Source organism: Falco naumanni, chromosome 2 (assembly GCF_017639655.2).
Source record: "Falco naumanni isolate bFalNau1 chromosome 2, bFalNau1.pat, whole genome shotgun sequence".
Lineage (NCBI taxonomy): Eukaryota > Metazoa > Chordata > Aves > Falconiformes > Falconidae > Falco > Falco naumanni.
In genome coordinates, this window is record NC_054055.1 from 68,447,875 (window position 1) to 68,464,464 (window position 16,590).

The window sequence follows — 16,590 nt, forward strand, 5'->3', positions numbered from 1 at the left end:
TAAACAGGAACTAAATCTTGCGCATAAAAGTGGTAACTGCCAATTAACACTCCTCGATCTGCAATTGCGAAGGTTCTGTTGTAATTCCGAGGCGAAATTGCTACTTGCTCATTTGAGTTAATGACCTGCTTACGTGCTTACAAACAGAATAGGGAATTACAGATGATTACACTAATAAATCAGCCATGTCGTTACGACATAAAATTGCAATGTACTTAGAAGCACCGGATGTATTTTATAAAATTAAAAGGCGCAGGCAACAGGTAGTGCGCACACGGAACAAGTCGCATATATATGACTACGCGTGTAATGTTATTGCTGTGTATATGGGGCGCTTCTAAGAGTACGGATTCAAATTCTGAATCTTTAAAAACCACTGAAGAGTACATGCATGCAATGTAACTTTTCTTGATACTTCGTACAGCGTTCTCAAAAGTGCCCTCTGGCATTTCATGCGATTCGTTTCCTTGTGCTCCCCCTCGTCCCCTCCCAAACCACCCACCGCTACGGGCGTTCCATGATTTTTCTCGGAAGAGCTGCTCTTTCCACCGGCGTTCATCCCTTGTACATATCCTTTGGACCTGGTCTGTAACTGCTCCCCGGGGCATAACTACAGCATTGGGCGATAACAAAGGGATCTCTCCGCCTGCTGTGGCGCCCTCGGCAGCGCTGGCAGGCGGATCTCCCGCTCCGTGGGCGCGACCCCTCGCCCTCAGCGCGCCCGTCTCAGCCCGCAGGGGGCCGGCTGGAGCGCGGCGCCCGGAGAAGGGGTTCGCCATCACAGGAGAGACACAGGGGCACGGTTACACCGCCGCCTCCCGGGACACCGTGCCGAGGGCCGGGGCCGTAAGCGCCCTCAGCCGCCAGAAGCCCTTCCCCAGCGCCCACCGCTCGGCCCCAGCCACACCCCCCGGAGGGCGGTGCTCATTGAGGCTCCGCCCCCTGCCGTCGGCGCCGGGCGCTCTGCCCCGCGTGACCGGAAGAGCCGCGGCCCGGCGGGGTGCGGCGGCTCCTCTCCCTGTTAGCTCCCCGCCCCTCCGGGAACCGGTGACGCTAGCGCAGGGCGGGCCCTGTGCGACACCGGAAGCGGCGCGTCCCCCCCGCCCGCCGGCGGATCGCAGCGCGCCGGGAGGCCTGGGCGCTGACAGCGCGGCCTGAGGCGGCGCCCGGCCCGGGCCCGGCCGCCGGCAGTGGCACCGCAAGGCCTCGAAGCGGCGGGCCTGGCTCCCGGTGTGGCGGTGGCAGGTGCTGGGGGAGGGCGAGCGGGAGGAGAGGCTCTGTCGCCTGCTGGGGCGGAGGCGGGCGCGCCGGGGGCCGCGGGGCTGGCTACTGCCGGGCCTGGTTTCCGCCGCCCGGTGGGGCTGCGGGCGTGTGAAGGGACAGGGGTGCGGTGAGCGGCGCCGCTTCTGCTGCCGTGCGGCGGCCGGGCAGGGTGCGGGCGTTCCGCCGTGCGGGCATCCCCGCGCTCCCGGGGCTAGCGCGGCCCAGCACCTCGGGTCTGTGGGATCGTACCCAGAGGTTAATTGTAGCTCGCACGGGGTTAATTGCGCAGGGTGTAGGAGTACGTGTGTGAGCGTGAAGGAGCAGTGCAGAGGCAGGGTAAGTAGGATGCTGGTTTGCAGGGCAGCAGCGAATGAACAAAACATAAATGCAGAGCAAGGTGTTACTTAACAAAGGTGAGGGAGAGCTGTTTTCCACTCTTTACCGGAACTAAGTACAAGCGGGATTTATTGGTGCCCTTAAGAAAGTGAAATTTAGCAGACTGATAATGTGCTTGCCTATTGATTTTTTTTTTTTTTGATAGCAGGCCTCCCCCATTATAATGTTTTCCGGAGGCCTGAACAACTAAGAAGTAGCTTACTGGCTTCCGTTTGTAGCTCTGGGGTGGCCTTTTGCACTTTAAAGGAACAGAATGTTCTGCAGAACCTGTTTATTTGTAGTGAGCATAAGCCCCTAAGCTCTTATAAATGACAGCAAAGTAAATGTAAAAGAAAAACCACATGCAGATTATGTGTAACAACATTGGTTATACTTAAAACTTTTTTACACAGCTTTTTTTCTAGCATGGATGTTTAATTTAATTGGTGTCATTCTTACGTGGTAGTAGTGTGTTATTAGTTTCTTCTTTCTGCTCAGGGATTATGTATCTCTTGATTTCTTTACACTTTCACTTTTCATCTACTTCATTTAGTAAGTTTTTTGGAGGTTTTTAATACATCATGGTCAAGAGCGAAATTCTGTAGTTCTCCCAATAGCATAGGTTAACATTTTTACCCTGGACTACAGAAACTTTAAGTTGTTGATAGCTTCAGGTATGAAAGCTGCCAAACCTTTCCAGGTGATAGTTTATCACTTCAGGCTACACAGGGCTCTTAAAAATGGTTGAGGCTTTTTTGGCAGCCCTCTCTAACTTAATACACTGTGTTTCTTTCAGTAGTGTTGGAGGAGAACATGGCTGGCTCTGTTGTCAGGGTCTTGCATTATCTTTTTGCCATAGGCTATTTCTCTAATATTTCCTGGGTCAGGGTGGTTTTGTTGAAGGGCAGAACGCTAATTTACACCACAGGTGAGGATGCAATTCGAAAATGTCATGGAAGCCCAAACTAAAATCTTTTGAACTTTTGAAAAAAATAGGGAGTTCTTGGCATAAAAGATCACTGCTATCTCTTGGTAACATGGTTTGCTTCTAGCTATACCCTTTGACAAAATTTTATTTAGTGGTTACTTGTGAGTTGTGTACCTTGCCTTTTCTTACTCTGTTTTGGAAATCTTTGCCATGGTTTTCAATGTTCTCTTGCAAAAGCAAAGGGGCCTTTTAGATGTAAAAATTGGAAACTATATTCTTTTTTACTGTGTTTAGTTCCAGGATTGTTCACAAGAGCATTTTGTTGATGTTGGTCTTTGTTGGTCCACAGAAATTTCGTTTGGTGTTTTATATCTCTACTGTATATGTGGACTAGAAGTAATTGTGTGTGCTATTTCTTAAATCCATTCAGGATGTTTAGTGTTGTGTCCTCCTCTGTGTTGGCTAAATGGCTGTTACAAACCAGTTGTGACAAATTAATAGGTGATTAAACAAGGTCAGCAGTTTCTCATCTGCTTTTCTGTGGAGTGTTGAGCACAGCTGTCTGCTGGTTCTTGTAAAAATAACACAAGTCTGGAGTACAGTAAAATTACATGGGCTGTTTTTAAAACACTATTAATTGCTTCATAAATTGCATCTGTTCCTTGATGGGGCTTCATTGCAAAAGGGTAGGTATAGTTAAAGTAGAATTAATATTAGAAGTGCTTCTTATCACTTAAAGACAGACTTCTGCAATGTTTGTGAGAGTAGAGACCAGAAACTCTTTAATTTCTGTGATACTGCATCTTGAGCTTAATGAATGCTTTATGGACCGTGCTTCCAAATTAACTGTGTGAATGTGCTTTATAATTGCTGGTGCATATAGTCTGATACAAAGAATGTGTAAGTAGCACTGAATAAAACAGACACTGCAAATATTAAAAAAAAAAAAAACACCAAACCAACAGCCCAACAACAACCACAATCCAACAGCTTTTATTATGAGTTGGATGATACCTTGAATAATTATTGAAGTGGCTTGGAAGTTACAGATTTCTGATTGCTGGAGAATAAGGAATGTAAATTATGTGTTAAACTGGAATATACCTATCATATTTCACTGAGACTATGTATCAATAGGCCTAAATTGAGTTTAAAGCAACATGAAATGTGAACTTGTAGCACTAAATGAAATGTGACTTCTCTAATCTGAGAACTAAAGTTTGTATATTTTCATGTACAGGTGATAGAAAGCTGTACATGTGCGTGACAGGTTTATAAATCACTAAGTGCTGGCAGGAAACACTTGTAGTGCCAGAGTGTCTGAGAGCACCAATAATATGCTGGTTACATGTGGAGAAAGCATCACTTCAAAATAGCTGGGTGCTGTTGTGAATCTGTTTCGGAATAGACTTGACACGGAAGCATACAGTTCATTTCTGCAGTTACTAATGTGTTCATTCTGGCTTGTGTGATCAGATTGGAAATAGAGTATAAACTATTAAAAAGTACACCAATGAAGGTTTTGTATTGGTGAATGTTAAATTGCTGCCTCTGCTATTTGATTATTTGTATGGAGATAAAGGTGGTTTGTTTGTTTTCTTCCTCTTTAATCAGATCACCCAGAAGACACAATGAGTGTTAAAGCTTTCAAGCTTGTTTCTGCTGTTGAGCGGGAGATGTTAATGGGAGAGAAAAATTACATCAACATCGAATGCATTGAGTGTTGCGGAAAGAACCTCTATATTGGAACCAATGACTGCTTTATCTATCACTTTCTGTTGGATGAAAAGATATCAACAGCTGGAAAAATAGCTTTTGCTGCTACAAAGCAACTGCATAAATACCTGGGCTTGAAGAAGCCTGTGAGTGAGTTGAAAGCAGCCTCCGCCCTCACCAGGCTTCTTGTGCTTTGCGACAACACGATAACACTAGTTAACATGATGAACTTGGAACCTGTCCCCAGTGGCGCTAGAATCAAAGGAGCTGTGACATTTGCATTAAATGAAAACCCTGTGAGTGGGGATCCTTTCTGTGTCGAAGTCTGCATTATCTCGGTCAAGCGGCGGACCATTCAAATGTTCATGGTGTTTGAAGACAGAGTCCAGATAGTGAAGGAAGTGTTTACTCCAGAGCAACCCTGTGCTGTGGCTGTAGATGGTTATTACTTATGTCTTGCACTTACTACACAGTATATCATTTTGAATTATAATACTGGCGTCTCGCAGGATCTGTTTCCTTATTGCAGTGATGAGAAACGGCCAATTGTGAAAAGGATAGGCAGACAAGAGTTTCTGTTGGCTGGCCCCGGAGGCCTAGGTGAGACTAAGGATTGTAAATTTTTTTGCAAGTTTTTTACCTTCTCTCTCAGTTTCTCCCAGTTTGCAAAGCAAAGATTAACAAATGAAGTGTTGTGCACAATAATGGTAATTTTCTTCACAGGACTATACTGGAACGTTGAGATAGAAAGGTAGATGGTAAATTTTTGGTAGTAAGTATTACTATAACTCCTACTTCTTTTAATGCACAAAAATGTCATTATTTGTAATTTAATCGTGTCTGTAGACAGCTTTGTTTCTGTATAGACAGCTAACAGTAGTATTGTAGCCCAGAGTGAAAAAATTGGTTGTTGGCAAGTAAACTTCAGAGGCTGATAGCCTCTCTGTAGTGACCAGCCGGACTAGATTTGAGGAGCCCCATGCTGCTGTAATATTGTCAAATTAGCATAGGCCACTTAATTTTTTTCCTCAGTTGCTATTCAGAGGACTTCATGCAAAGTCCGTTTTATGGATGGTAACAGGTTTACAAATAAGTGTGTTGTACTACAGTGCTAGTAGGAAATGTAAGTGGAAGTAAACACTATTACTGTATTCTAACTCCTGTAGAAGTAAACTGTCTCAGATGTAGATGTTATCAGATACTACCCAGTTTTTATGCTCCCATTTGCTTAATTTTTTAATAGTATTTTTCAGCTCTGTATTACAGAAAATGATAGATTAAGTACTGCAAAACCAAAATTAGACCACGTGAAATAACGCTTGTGTCTAATAGAATGATGATGATTGTATAGACTACTGCTGCTGTAGTCTGTCTAAATCAACAATATGCTGTGAGGTCAGTAATCTTGAGCTTTTTTTGGAAAAGCTGCAATAACCCAGAGTTGACAGACAACAGGCGGAATGCTTTCATGCTGTTTGCCATATGACTCTCAATTTAGACGATGCAGTTCATGTATCTTCCCTGACGCATTAGGAATAGCATGACACAAAAATCCCAACTATTTAGGTCCTTAATTCAGAGATCTGCATGGGTTTGGGCTTTTTAATATAAATTTTTTAAAAAAAAAAGTCAGAGTGCATTGTTGTTTATATTTGGTTTGTCTTGTGACCAGAATGTGAGATGTACATCAACTCACCAGTTTTTCTTGAAAGTACAGCATCAGTTTATGAAATCAAAGATGTTCTAAGATGAACTTGCTTTTGTAAGTCTTCTTGGTTGCCCACTTCCTGTTAAAACTCTTAGTTGGTTAAAATGTGGACATTTATTTGTGGGCATTAACCATTTTAGGAGTGCTATGAAAGTTAAAAATTGTGAATTGACTGTCCAAAATTATTCCCTTTTGACATGTTTCTAAGGAGATCCTATACTTACTTCAATCTTTGTCTGGTCAAACCAGATTCTATTAAAGTGGTTCATTCCTTTTTTTAAGAAGAATAGTTATACTTTCAAAAGCATAATTGTATTTAGTAAAAAAGCAGAATTATATTTATTCTTTCTGCTTTTATCTGGTGTTCTGGAAGAGAGATGTACAGTAAGACCTTTACTCAAAAAATCCAGCATCCTTGTGTAAGTAGATTGTTCTGGAGTTAGAATATCAGGCATGTGGTATCTTAAGCAAATGCACTTCTGCAGCTCTAAACATGTTATAAAGTTCCCTTTTCTTCATAATACAGGCGAAGTCGTATCTTGCGCTAGCTCAGAAACCTTAGAAGACTGCTTGCTATGGATTGTATAGTTCCTCCTTGTCTAATACAGCTTGTGGATTTTACTTTTTTTAATTATCTGTTCTCTATTCCCTCACCACTGTTCTTTTGACTAGTATTACCCATCTTGCTCTGCTTCCTTGGTAAAATTCTTCATGTTTTTAACACTTGTCTGAAGTTGTGAAGATGGTTGTGCACTGTTATAATACATAAGCATTGCGCATCTTGACATTTGAGGTAGGCCTCTGCTGTAAGATGAACAGACTTGAAAAGGCTCAGTGTAAATATTCTAATTTTGGTTTGCTTTTGTACATCTTACTGGTTAAGGCACGTTCATTTGGCACTTGTTAGAGCACCTGTGCCAAGTTCAGCCTTTTTTACTGAGGTGGATGTATTCTGCATTAATGTATTTGGCTTAATAGCACTTGAAGTGACATTTAGGTTAACTTGCTTTTGAATTAAGACTGGAATTCAGAATGGCAGAAAGCAACTACTTAAAACAGTAATCATGAAGTAAAACATCTTTGAGTTTCTTTGGATATGCAACCTTTTTCGTTACCCAGACTCTTCGCATTTAAAACTGACTGTAAGAACTGCTCATAGTTGATCCATAGGCTTATCCATTCAGTACTTTGTCGGCTCTAATTGCAGTTAGTATATAGCTTATTCTTTCAAAAGAGAGGAGGAACTTTGGTTTTGATGCATCTGCATTTTGGCCAGTAAGTAGTTTATTCAGAATGGAAAATCAATTCTTTATGTATGAAACAATGCTTACCAAAATTTAGTTTTTCATTCCATAAAGCTCTTGTTGCATGTTTCCAATCAGATGTCCTGCCATACAGAGGCTTTAAGCTTTTAAAATTGCAGCAAACAGTTCTTGCATATTGGCACAGGGCATGCTTCCTCGCACCAGCTGGGGCAACTGTCCCAAAACTGCCTGTAGGAGATGAGTGCTTGGTTGAAGATTTCTTTTGCCAAGTAAAGGAGATGCAGGAGGAGGTCAGCAGAGTGCATGGCATCAGAGGTGACAAAAAAGTTGAATCCTTTGCAGGACCCAGGACTGAACCCCCAGCTGTACTGAGGGAAGGGCAGGCTGAGTCTCTGCTTGTTCTGTGATGATGAAGGCTGGAAACTTGTGACTTCTCATAAAAGGAAGAACTCTCCTTCTCTGCCCACAGATTTGCATCTATAGAATATGTTCAGTGCTCACAGTAGCAGATGAGAAACAGGAAGCTCTTTCCAACAAATCATCTGAGCCTGTACAATGCAGTAGCACCAGCAGGGATTCACAAGTAATAATAGTGGGAGACTCTCATGTTGGAGATGCAGGTTTACTTATCAGTCCTGCCAGTGATGAAGAACAGCTTGAGGAAGAGTGGGTGGATTGTGCAGGTCACCAATGGATTGCACAGCTTCTGGTGATGAGGGATTTGGCTTTTATAACTATGGATCCCTATTTAAGGAAGAGATGGGATTCACCAGGCCAAGTGAGGCAAAAGCATTTTTGCCAACAGGCTGACCAACCTGGTGAGGAAGATTGAAATGAGGAATGGTGATGATAGGCTGAGTTGGGAAACAGAGTGCAGGATGACGTGAATGAGAGACTTTGTATTCAACAAACAGCGCTGAAGAGGCCCTGCTTCAGGCCCATGGGCACAAAGTTGTTTATACAAAACAACATGATGCTGAAACCTTTCTCGCTTTTTCTGGGAAATTAGCACAGCAATGTGTTAACAGCAGAGATGAGAGGTTGCCCTTTACATGAGAGCAGTAGGAAGATACGGTGGTGTGCCATGGGACAAAGGAGGACGCAGCTGAGAGTTTATGGATTAGGGTTAGAGGGCAGATCAGATTAACGTGGGTTGTGACATGGTGAGTGCCTGCTGCAGACCACCTTATCAGGAAGATAATGTAGGTAAAGCCTCCTCCAGATGACAGGAAGAAACCTGCATTTGCAGGCCCTGGTTCTTCGGGGGCACTTGAACCACTTCACTACCTGCTAGAGGGGCAACACAGCAGGGCGCAAGCAGTCCAGGAGATTTCTGGAGTGCATTGATGGTAACTGAGGAGCTGATGAAGGGATGTGCTTTGTTGAACCTGGCTAGGAATGTGAAGGTCAGGCCAGCAGCCTTGCTGCAGTGTCTGTGAGATGGTGAAGTTCAGAATCCTGAGAGAAGGGAACAAGGCAAAAAGACACAAGCCTAATTTTCAGGACAGCAGACTTTTGTTCAGGGACCTGCTTAAAAGAATTCCACAGGATATGGGCCTGGAGAGAAGGGCTGTCTCTTCCAAATTCAGGAATGGCCCATGCCAATGAGCAGGAAAAGAAGCAGAGGTGGCAGGAAGCCTGCATTAATGAACAGGCAGCTCTTGACTAAACTGAAATATAAAAAGGAAGCAAGTGAAGAGAGAGCAGGACCAGGTGACCTCAGAGCAACATAGAGACACTGTCCAAGCATGTGGGGATAGGGTTAGGGAGGCCAGAGTCCATCTAGCATTGGTTCTGCTGAGCACCATGAAGGGTGACAAAAAAAGCTTCTACAAGCATATCAGCAGCAAAGGAAGGCTAATGGATGCCCACTGCTGAATGGGGTTGGGGACCTGATGCTAAAGGGTATGCAAAGAGCCAAGGTGCTTAATACTGCCTTTACCTCAGTTGTTACTGGTATGATCTTCCTTCAGGAATCCTTAGCCCCTAGGACCGGTGAGAAAATTTGGAGCAACAAAAACCTGTCCTCAGTAGAGAAGGGTCAGGTTATGGAACACTTAAATAGACTGGACAGACAAATCTGTGGGACTTGATGGGATGCACCATGGGAGGTCAGTTGCTACCTGTGTATTGCCGGGGGCCAATGTGAGGTCAGTAGTAACATCTTCATTAATACAGATGTTGGGGTAGAGTTCACCTTCAGCAAATTTGCAGATGTGGGAGGAGTGGTTAATACACTCGGGAATTGTGTGACCATTCAGAGGGACTTTGACAGGTTGGAGAAATGAACTGACAGGAATTTCATGAAGTTCGGTAAAGGGAAATGTGAAGTCCTGCACCTAGGGAGGGACAACCCCATGAACCAGTACAGGCTGGGAGCTGACCGAGTGGAAAGGTACCTTTCCTGACCAGGGACCTTGGGGCTCTGAGGGGCAAGGTGACCATGAACCAACAGTGTGGCCTTGTGGCAAAGTTGTCCAACAGCCTATTGGGCTGCATTTAGTGGTGGACGTGGTAGTGCAAGGTTAACAGTTGAACTCAATGATCTTAAGGGTCTTTTCCAACCTAAATTACTCTATTAGGACAATTGCTGCCAGCAGGTTGAGAAGAGAGGCATTTTTTCCACTCGGTCCTAGTGAGACCACGTTTGAGTGCTGGGTCCAGTTCTGGCCTCTCTGAAATCATATGGACATACTGGAGTAGATCCACTGAAGGACCAGAAAGACAGGAGATAGGAAAAGGACCAGAAAAATAGGAGCACCTCATATGTGGGGAGGCTGAGAAAGCTGGGACTGTTTAGTCTGAAGAAGAAAATGTTTGCAGAGATCTTGCTAACATGTATGGGGGGTGGTAAAGAAGACAAAGTCAGATACTGCTCAGTGGTATTGTATCCAGAGGAAAGGATGAGAGGCAGTCAGTGCAAACTGAAATACAGGAAATTCTATGTAAACATAAGAAAACAAATTCCTTGTTGTGATGGTGGCCAAACCAGGAAACAAGTCTTGGAGAGGGTGTGGAGTCTGTTCTTAGAGGTACTCAAAACCTGACTGGCAAGATCTCAAGCAACCTGTTACAGTTGACCCTTCTTTGAGCAGGGATGTCAGGCTGGACAGTCTCCAAAGTTTCCTTCCTGTTTCAACTATTCCATGACTTTAATGAATAAAAAAAATACAAATTTTAAATACCTAGTTTTAGTTTATTCATTTTGCTTTTCCAGAATAAACTTAGTGGTGCATGGTTTGAACAGTTTTATAGTGATTGGGTAGACTACAAACGGAGTTGGAGAACTGACCCTTGTCACTTAGAACAAGTGCAGAGGTACTAAGCAGAATGATTCACAGGTTATGCAGTGCCCCTTTTCATAGCTGACCACACTGCATAAAGCAGGGTAGTCAACAGAACCAGCATGATCCCTTCTTGTTTTCACTCACTTGTAGTAGTCTTCATGCTGTCAACTTCTGCAATAGCTGAAAGTTTTTGCATTCCTTTTTAGGCAAGTAATAACAATAAAGAAGTTTTATTTCAATTTTTACAGGTATTTTCTCTAAGAAGCTTTTTGTTTTAAAATGAAATCTATAATCTGTTGCACAGAGTTGTGAGTAACCTGGTCTAAGTTGGTCCTGCTCTTAAGGGGTGGTGGGCTGGACTGAGTGTCCTTCAGAAACCCCTTCTGACTTAAATTATTCTTATGATTCTATAGATTTCTAGATCTCCTGAAGCTGAAAACTGTAGCTGCGTTTTGAGTAACCTGTAACCTCTGGATAGCATACATATTTTTAATACAGAATTGATTAATGGTTTCATCATCAGTTTCTTCAAACACATTCCTGTACTATAAAAAGGCCATGGTTTCTGATTGTAGTTGTCTTCTTTATTGTTATCTTTAGGTGAGAGCTGGATGAAGGCAGAAAATGTATCATTCTATCACAGAAGCACTAGCTGCTGAGGGCAGAGGGATGTAAAGAGACACTGACTTGGAAAAGTACTATGCACTGCTCTGCATACCCTTTCACTACCGTAAAGGATTTTTTTTAAATTACCTAAAAGGAGCTCTGTCATTTAAAAAAAAAAAAATTAAAATCAGGGGGTTTTATTTTTCTGAGACTGTCAGAGAAATAGAAAATTCTAAGAATGAATATCTCAAATATTATCCCTGTGTTTACTACTGCTTAGTATGTATTTAACTCAAGTTTTCTCACACTTTTTGACATGGGTTTATAGCACAGAGTAACAACTGGAAGGCATTAAAAATGGATAGTGCAGCCTGCCTGGCATAAAATTCCACTTCTAATCCCTAAGAATATCAAGATCTATAGAGTAAAATGGGAATTACATATAACGGCCAAAAAAAAGTATTTTCTGTGAGGTGCTCTGATTGAAAAGCTGATCATTATAGTGAAAAAGCAAGTAATGTTACTTGCCAAGTCAGATGTTGAAGTTTTAATTATGTATTGCACCCTTAGTCAAGGGAAAGGGCTGATCATTTCAAAGCTGCTATAAAGGATCCAGAAGCTTAGTCTCTACATTGTAATTCTGTAGAAACCTACAACCCTCAGGGTTTTTTTTCCTTTTTTTTTTTTTTTTTAATTCCAACATGGTTTTCATAATCAGCTACCCTTGCCTCATTATCCTCTGTTTGGAAGAGATTTTGTAAATTGAATAACATAATCTTTTAATCTCCTCTGTCCTTTAGAGCTCAGACTTACTCTGCCAGCTGTCAAGTAGCTCATTCCTGCTGAAGAACAGTTTTCATGGGCATGTCTTTTTAATGGCCTGAGAGTACCGTTTTTAAGGGGTATGCATTCATATTTAGAACAGAAGTTTGTAACGTGCTTCAGTATGGCTCAGCTGGCAAAGGTTTACTGAACTAGGCCTGAAAACTTTGACTGGAGTTTTTCTTCAATTAATGTCTTGGGAAGAGCTGGGGAATACCAAGTAGCGTAAATAGAACCAGCGACATGTGGTCCAAAAGCAAGTCAAACCTTGACTTGAAAGCTAGAAAGCTTTGAGCTAGAAAGGAGGAGGGCAGGGTAGACAGGAGGAAAGATAGCGGCAATGAAAACCACAAATTAACTGAAGATTTAATATGGTTATTTTGAAGACAGCATAGGAGGTTATCATTGGGATATTAAAAAATCTTTAGTCTGTGCTTGGCTTTTGGGAAAATGTGCTTTGTATGCAACTTCTGCATTTTCTTTCAAATTATTGAAAACACAGATACCTCACAGGAAGTGAATCATCCCAAAGAGCTGGACCCTTGTTCTGTGAAAACTTTGCTGTAGCAAAAGTGAAGTAGTAAATTATTCTGTCAACTAAAATGCTTGTTAGACATTTGACACTACAAGGAACAAATATGTTTGTACTGCCAGATAGGTCAGGCACTGCAGATCTGTGGCTCCTACTAAGGCTGTATTGTTTGAAAACTGGGTCTCAGTAAATATTAGTGTGTTGAAATTAATTCAAACTACATGGCATAATTCTTACTAAAAAAAAATCTGAAACTTACTAAACTTGAATAATTCTGGCTAGTTTCAGTATTCTTGTTTCAGTTTTTGGTGTCACCTGTTTTTGTGGTAAAGGAGAAGGAAAAAAAAAATTCAACCAACAGGCCTGTAAGGTCAAAGGAGGTGTGATGTGCTGTTGTCATGCCACCTGATACTGCATCTGTTCATCTGAGACTTTTTATTTCTGCACCTTGGTACTCATGCTTCATGTTGGGAAAACAACAGTCTTCAACTAGCACAAGCCTCAGGCTTTGTTTTTTCCTTTTGTAGGCATGTTTGCAACTGTAGATGGCATTTCACAGCGTGCCCCTGTGCACTGGTCAGAGAACGTGATTGGAGCAGCTTTGTGCTTTCCTTACGTGGTTGCTCTTGATGATGAATTCATTACGGTGCACAGCATGCTGGACCAGCAGCAAAAGCAAACCCTGCCTTTTAAAGAAGGTCACATTCTACAGGACTTCGAAGGTATTAAAAAGGGCACTTTTTTGCATCAGTAATTCTGGAACAGCCACTGCTGTGGGCACAATCACTTCAGTTTGTTTTTTAAACAGAGTATCTATCAAGCACATCAACTGTTGAAACTTTTGTTGCAAATGCTTTCCTGATTAGATATCTGCCAATTATGATAGGAAAACTATAGTAATCCAAAATTCCACAAAATGTAATTCCACATCCAAAATTCTAACAGAGTGTGTGTTCATTAAATATGCTTTAATTGTCAAGTTAATTGTTGGTAGGAGTCTGTGGGGTTAGAGGTTTTTCTTGTAACTTGATTATTCCTTTCAAAGGAGCAGTATTATGCTATGAGTCAGTAACTGTGAGCTAGAGGTATTTCTCTGTTGCTCTCCTGACAGAATTCTAACATTTTAAAAATTGTTATTTTGTATTTCTTTCTGAAATATCTGTGTGAGAGGTTTCAAATGGAATATTTCATAAAAATTATTAAACAAAAAGTACAAAAAATTCTTTTGACCTGTTTTTCAATTAAGAATTCTGAAATATCAAATACATTGTGTTGCTATTTTTTTCCAGGAGACCTACAAACTGTAGCACTATGAACTTTGTGTTCAGTTTTTTGTTGTTCAGTACGATATGAACAACAAGAAATGTGCATTGCTTGCTGCCTTTGATGTACAGCTTACAATTTTCTGATGTAAGCATGTGGAAATATCTGGTAGTTAAAAGTCCCTATTCTGTGGAGTGTGGGCAATAGTTTCAGTGGTGGCCTTTACAGCTTAGCTCATCATGAGAGACTATAGCCAGTTTCATTTACTCAGAGAGGGATAAAGTCTGCTGTAAATAAATGTTTACCATTATCTCTGTATTTCTGAGGTGCAATTTACAGGTGAACTACACTAGCTAGTAAATATGGTAACAACAAATACGATTTTTTTATTTTATCACTGTTCAGGTTCTTGTATCTTAAATAGTAAGTCTTAAAGCTTATTTCTGAAATGTGTTTTTTCTGTAGAAAATATAAACTGAATGTGTCTGTCTGCTCTACCCAGGAAAGGTGATTGTTGCTACTAACAAGGGTGTGTATATCTTGGTGCCGCTACCTTTGGAAAAACAGATTCAGGATCTTCTAGCTAGCCACAGGGTGGAAGAAGCCCTTGTTCTAGCAAAAGGAGCTCGAAGGAATATTCCAAAAGAGAAATTTCAGGTCTGTCCTTCCTTTAATTTTCATGAAAATATAAATTTCACAGTGGGGCCATGTATACCAAGAGAGGGTGGGGAAGGAATTTACATTGAAGAGAAATCAAATACCTTTTATGGTTTCAGCCTGAGGAAATAGATGTGCTGCTGAATTGGCTTGTGCTTGTAAAGGCTGTGATAATGCTGCTGTTCTGCTGGGGTTTTTGTGTTGGTTTTTTTCAAGTGTGTAACTTGGAAAAATTGAAAACAAAACTGATAAACTAATGATAGAAAATCTGCTGCAATGCATCCTTAGGACTAGATTCAGTTGTTATTTGCTATTGCTCTTTAAAAAAGTATACTTCATTTCAAATTGGAAATTTTAAGTTTTACTTTTTTATTGGCTATTCTCACCATGTCCTGAATGCCACAGTAGTACAACTTTGAAGTTAAGTGATGGGAAGTCTAAAGCAAATATGTCCTACTTCCAAACTCATACAAGTAGTTCTTGTACTAGTGTGTAATTGAATATTTAAGATTTTCATGTGGCAAAGTATCTTAGTAACTCTTTGATTTAGAGTATTTGTTAGAGAATTGTACTCATTTCCTTCTACCTCTGGTTTAAATTACAATATATATTTTCTGCTATTCCTATTTGTCATTTAGAGACTGAAACTTGGAAAAATAGCATGAAATCTACTCACCAAGAAGGTGAATGAATATTTGACTTAGTTTTTTTTCTTTTGTAAAGGCAAAATTTGATCTGTAACCTGCAGAAAATCTGGTTCATTTAATGTACTTTGGAGCATTTGGTGCCATCAAAATAGTATTGCATTACTTTCAGTTTGTTTAGGAAGATGTAAAGTTTGGAACATGACTGTGGAAATTACAGAATTGGAGTGGTCCAAAATGGTTCAGTCCAGTAGGATTTTTTTACTTTATATTAACTGCAAGATGTTTTAAATACCCTGCCATTTAAAATTTGGTCAAGGCCCTTGAAAAGCAGTCATTAAATTAAATTGTATTTGTATGAGTTTTCATTGTGATCATTAACTCCTCTGTTGAATGAACAGCTGGGAGGCTGCTGGAAGTAAAAAACTTGGTGGGAAAACTGTTTCCATCCTTTTGCTAAGGTACAACTATCTGGAAGTACTTGCAGCTGAAAAGTATTCAGGCAAATACATAGTTCAGTTTCCAGCATGTTTTGCTTTGCATCTTTGTTTCCAACTTTGCCTTTGCAATCTGTTTAAAGAAACAAACTAAAATCTTGCTATGAGGACAGGTTGCATGATCTAATTAGTTTCTTCTATGTATGATGACCTCTAATTCTCCAATTATTTCTTTCTAGTTTATGTAGATTTACTGTGAGGATGTCTTTGTGTTTTGCCACAGAATGAACTGTAATTCATTATCTAAAAGACAATATGTGGAATCTCATTCCTCATTTTTCTTGCAGTTAGGATTTTTCTGTGTCTAGGATAAGTTACTTTCTGTTCACATGTATCATATGTGCATGATGTCTGTCTTCCTGAAGTTACTGTTACCAAGATTATTGTAAATTCTTGCTACCTTAATGTACTTCTAAGGGTGTTCAGTTACTTTTGAGTCAGTGCTACAGCTGAAAAACAGGAAACAGTACTTGCAAGCAGAATAGCCTGTTCTAGTTCTGGGCTGTATTTGCAAACTGATATTAACCAGCTTAAATTGGAGGCTCCTACTGTTTCATATTAAAATGACTCAACTTGGTTGAGTAGTTGTTAGTCCAATTTTTCAGAGCTTATCTGAAGTTGGAAACTGACCATGTTGAGCTTGCTTTCTAATGTGCCTCTGATACTTAATGCTGTCGTTACAGGTTTGTTACAAGCACATCAGAATTTCTTTTACTGTGGTCTTGCTGATTGAGTTCAACCAAATCACATGCTTTACATATGTCTTTTGCAGCATTTCTTTGGCATATTTTAACTGATCATAGTCACTTGTTTCTAAATCCTGTCTAAGAGAGATCTTCAGGTAATAGTTATTAGGCAGATAAATAACAGGTATCTTCTAACAGATATCTTAAGATATCTATTTTGCAAGCTTTACTGATTCTTGAGTAGCTGACACTTTGAAGGCCTTATTTTGCCATTTTATATGAGCAGTAGGGAGGAATGTGTAGGTTTGGCATTAAGACACTTTATCCAGCCACTATAATTT

General features: G+C 40.9%; 1 protein-coding gene across 3 annotated transcripts in view; it reads left to right on the plus strand.

Annotated features, from left to right (window-relative positions):
* The first annotated feature begins 1,017 nt into the window (after positions 1 to 1,017).
* TGFBRAP1 (transforming growth factor beta receptor associated protein 1) overlaps positions 1,018 to 16,590 on the plus strand; it is a 34,775-nt gene continuing 19,202 nt past the window's right edge. The window contains exons 1-4 of one of the 3 annotated variants that reach the window (XM_040584669.1): positions 1,018 to 1,245; positions 4,181 to 4,882; positions 13,030 to 13,224; positions 14,268 to 14,422. In XM_040584669.1, the coding sequence (XP_040440603.1) occupies positions 4,198 to 4,882; positions 13,030 to 13,224; positions 14,268 to 14,422 (1,035 nt within the window). In that variant the 5' untranslated portion in view covers positions 1,018 to 1,245; positions 4,181 to 4,197. Of the gene's footprint in view, positions 1,246 to 1,297; positions 3,253 to 4,180; positions 4,883 to 13,029; positions 13,225 to 14,267; positions 14,423 to 16,590 lie in introns of those variants that run through there. The other 2 variants (XM_040584670.1, XM_040584671.1) reach the window with 2 other exon arrangements.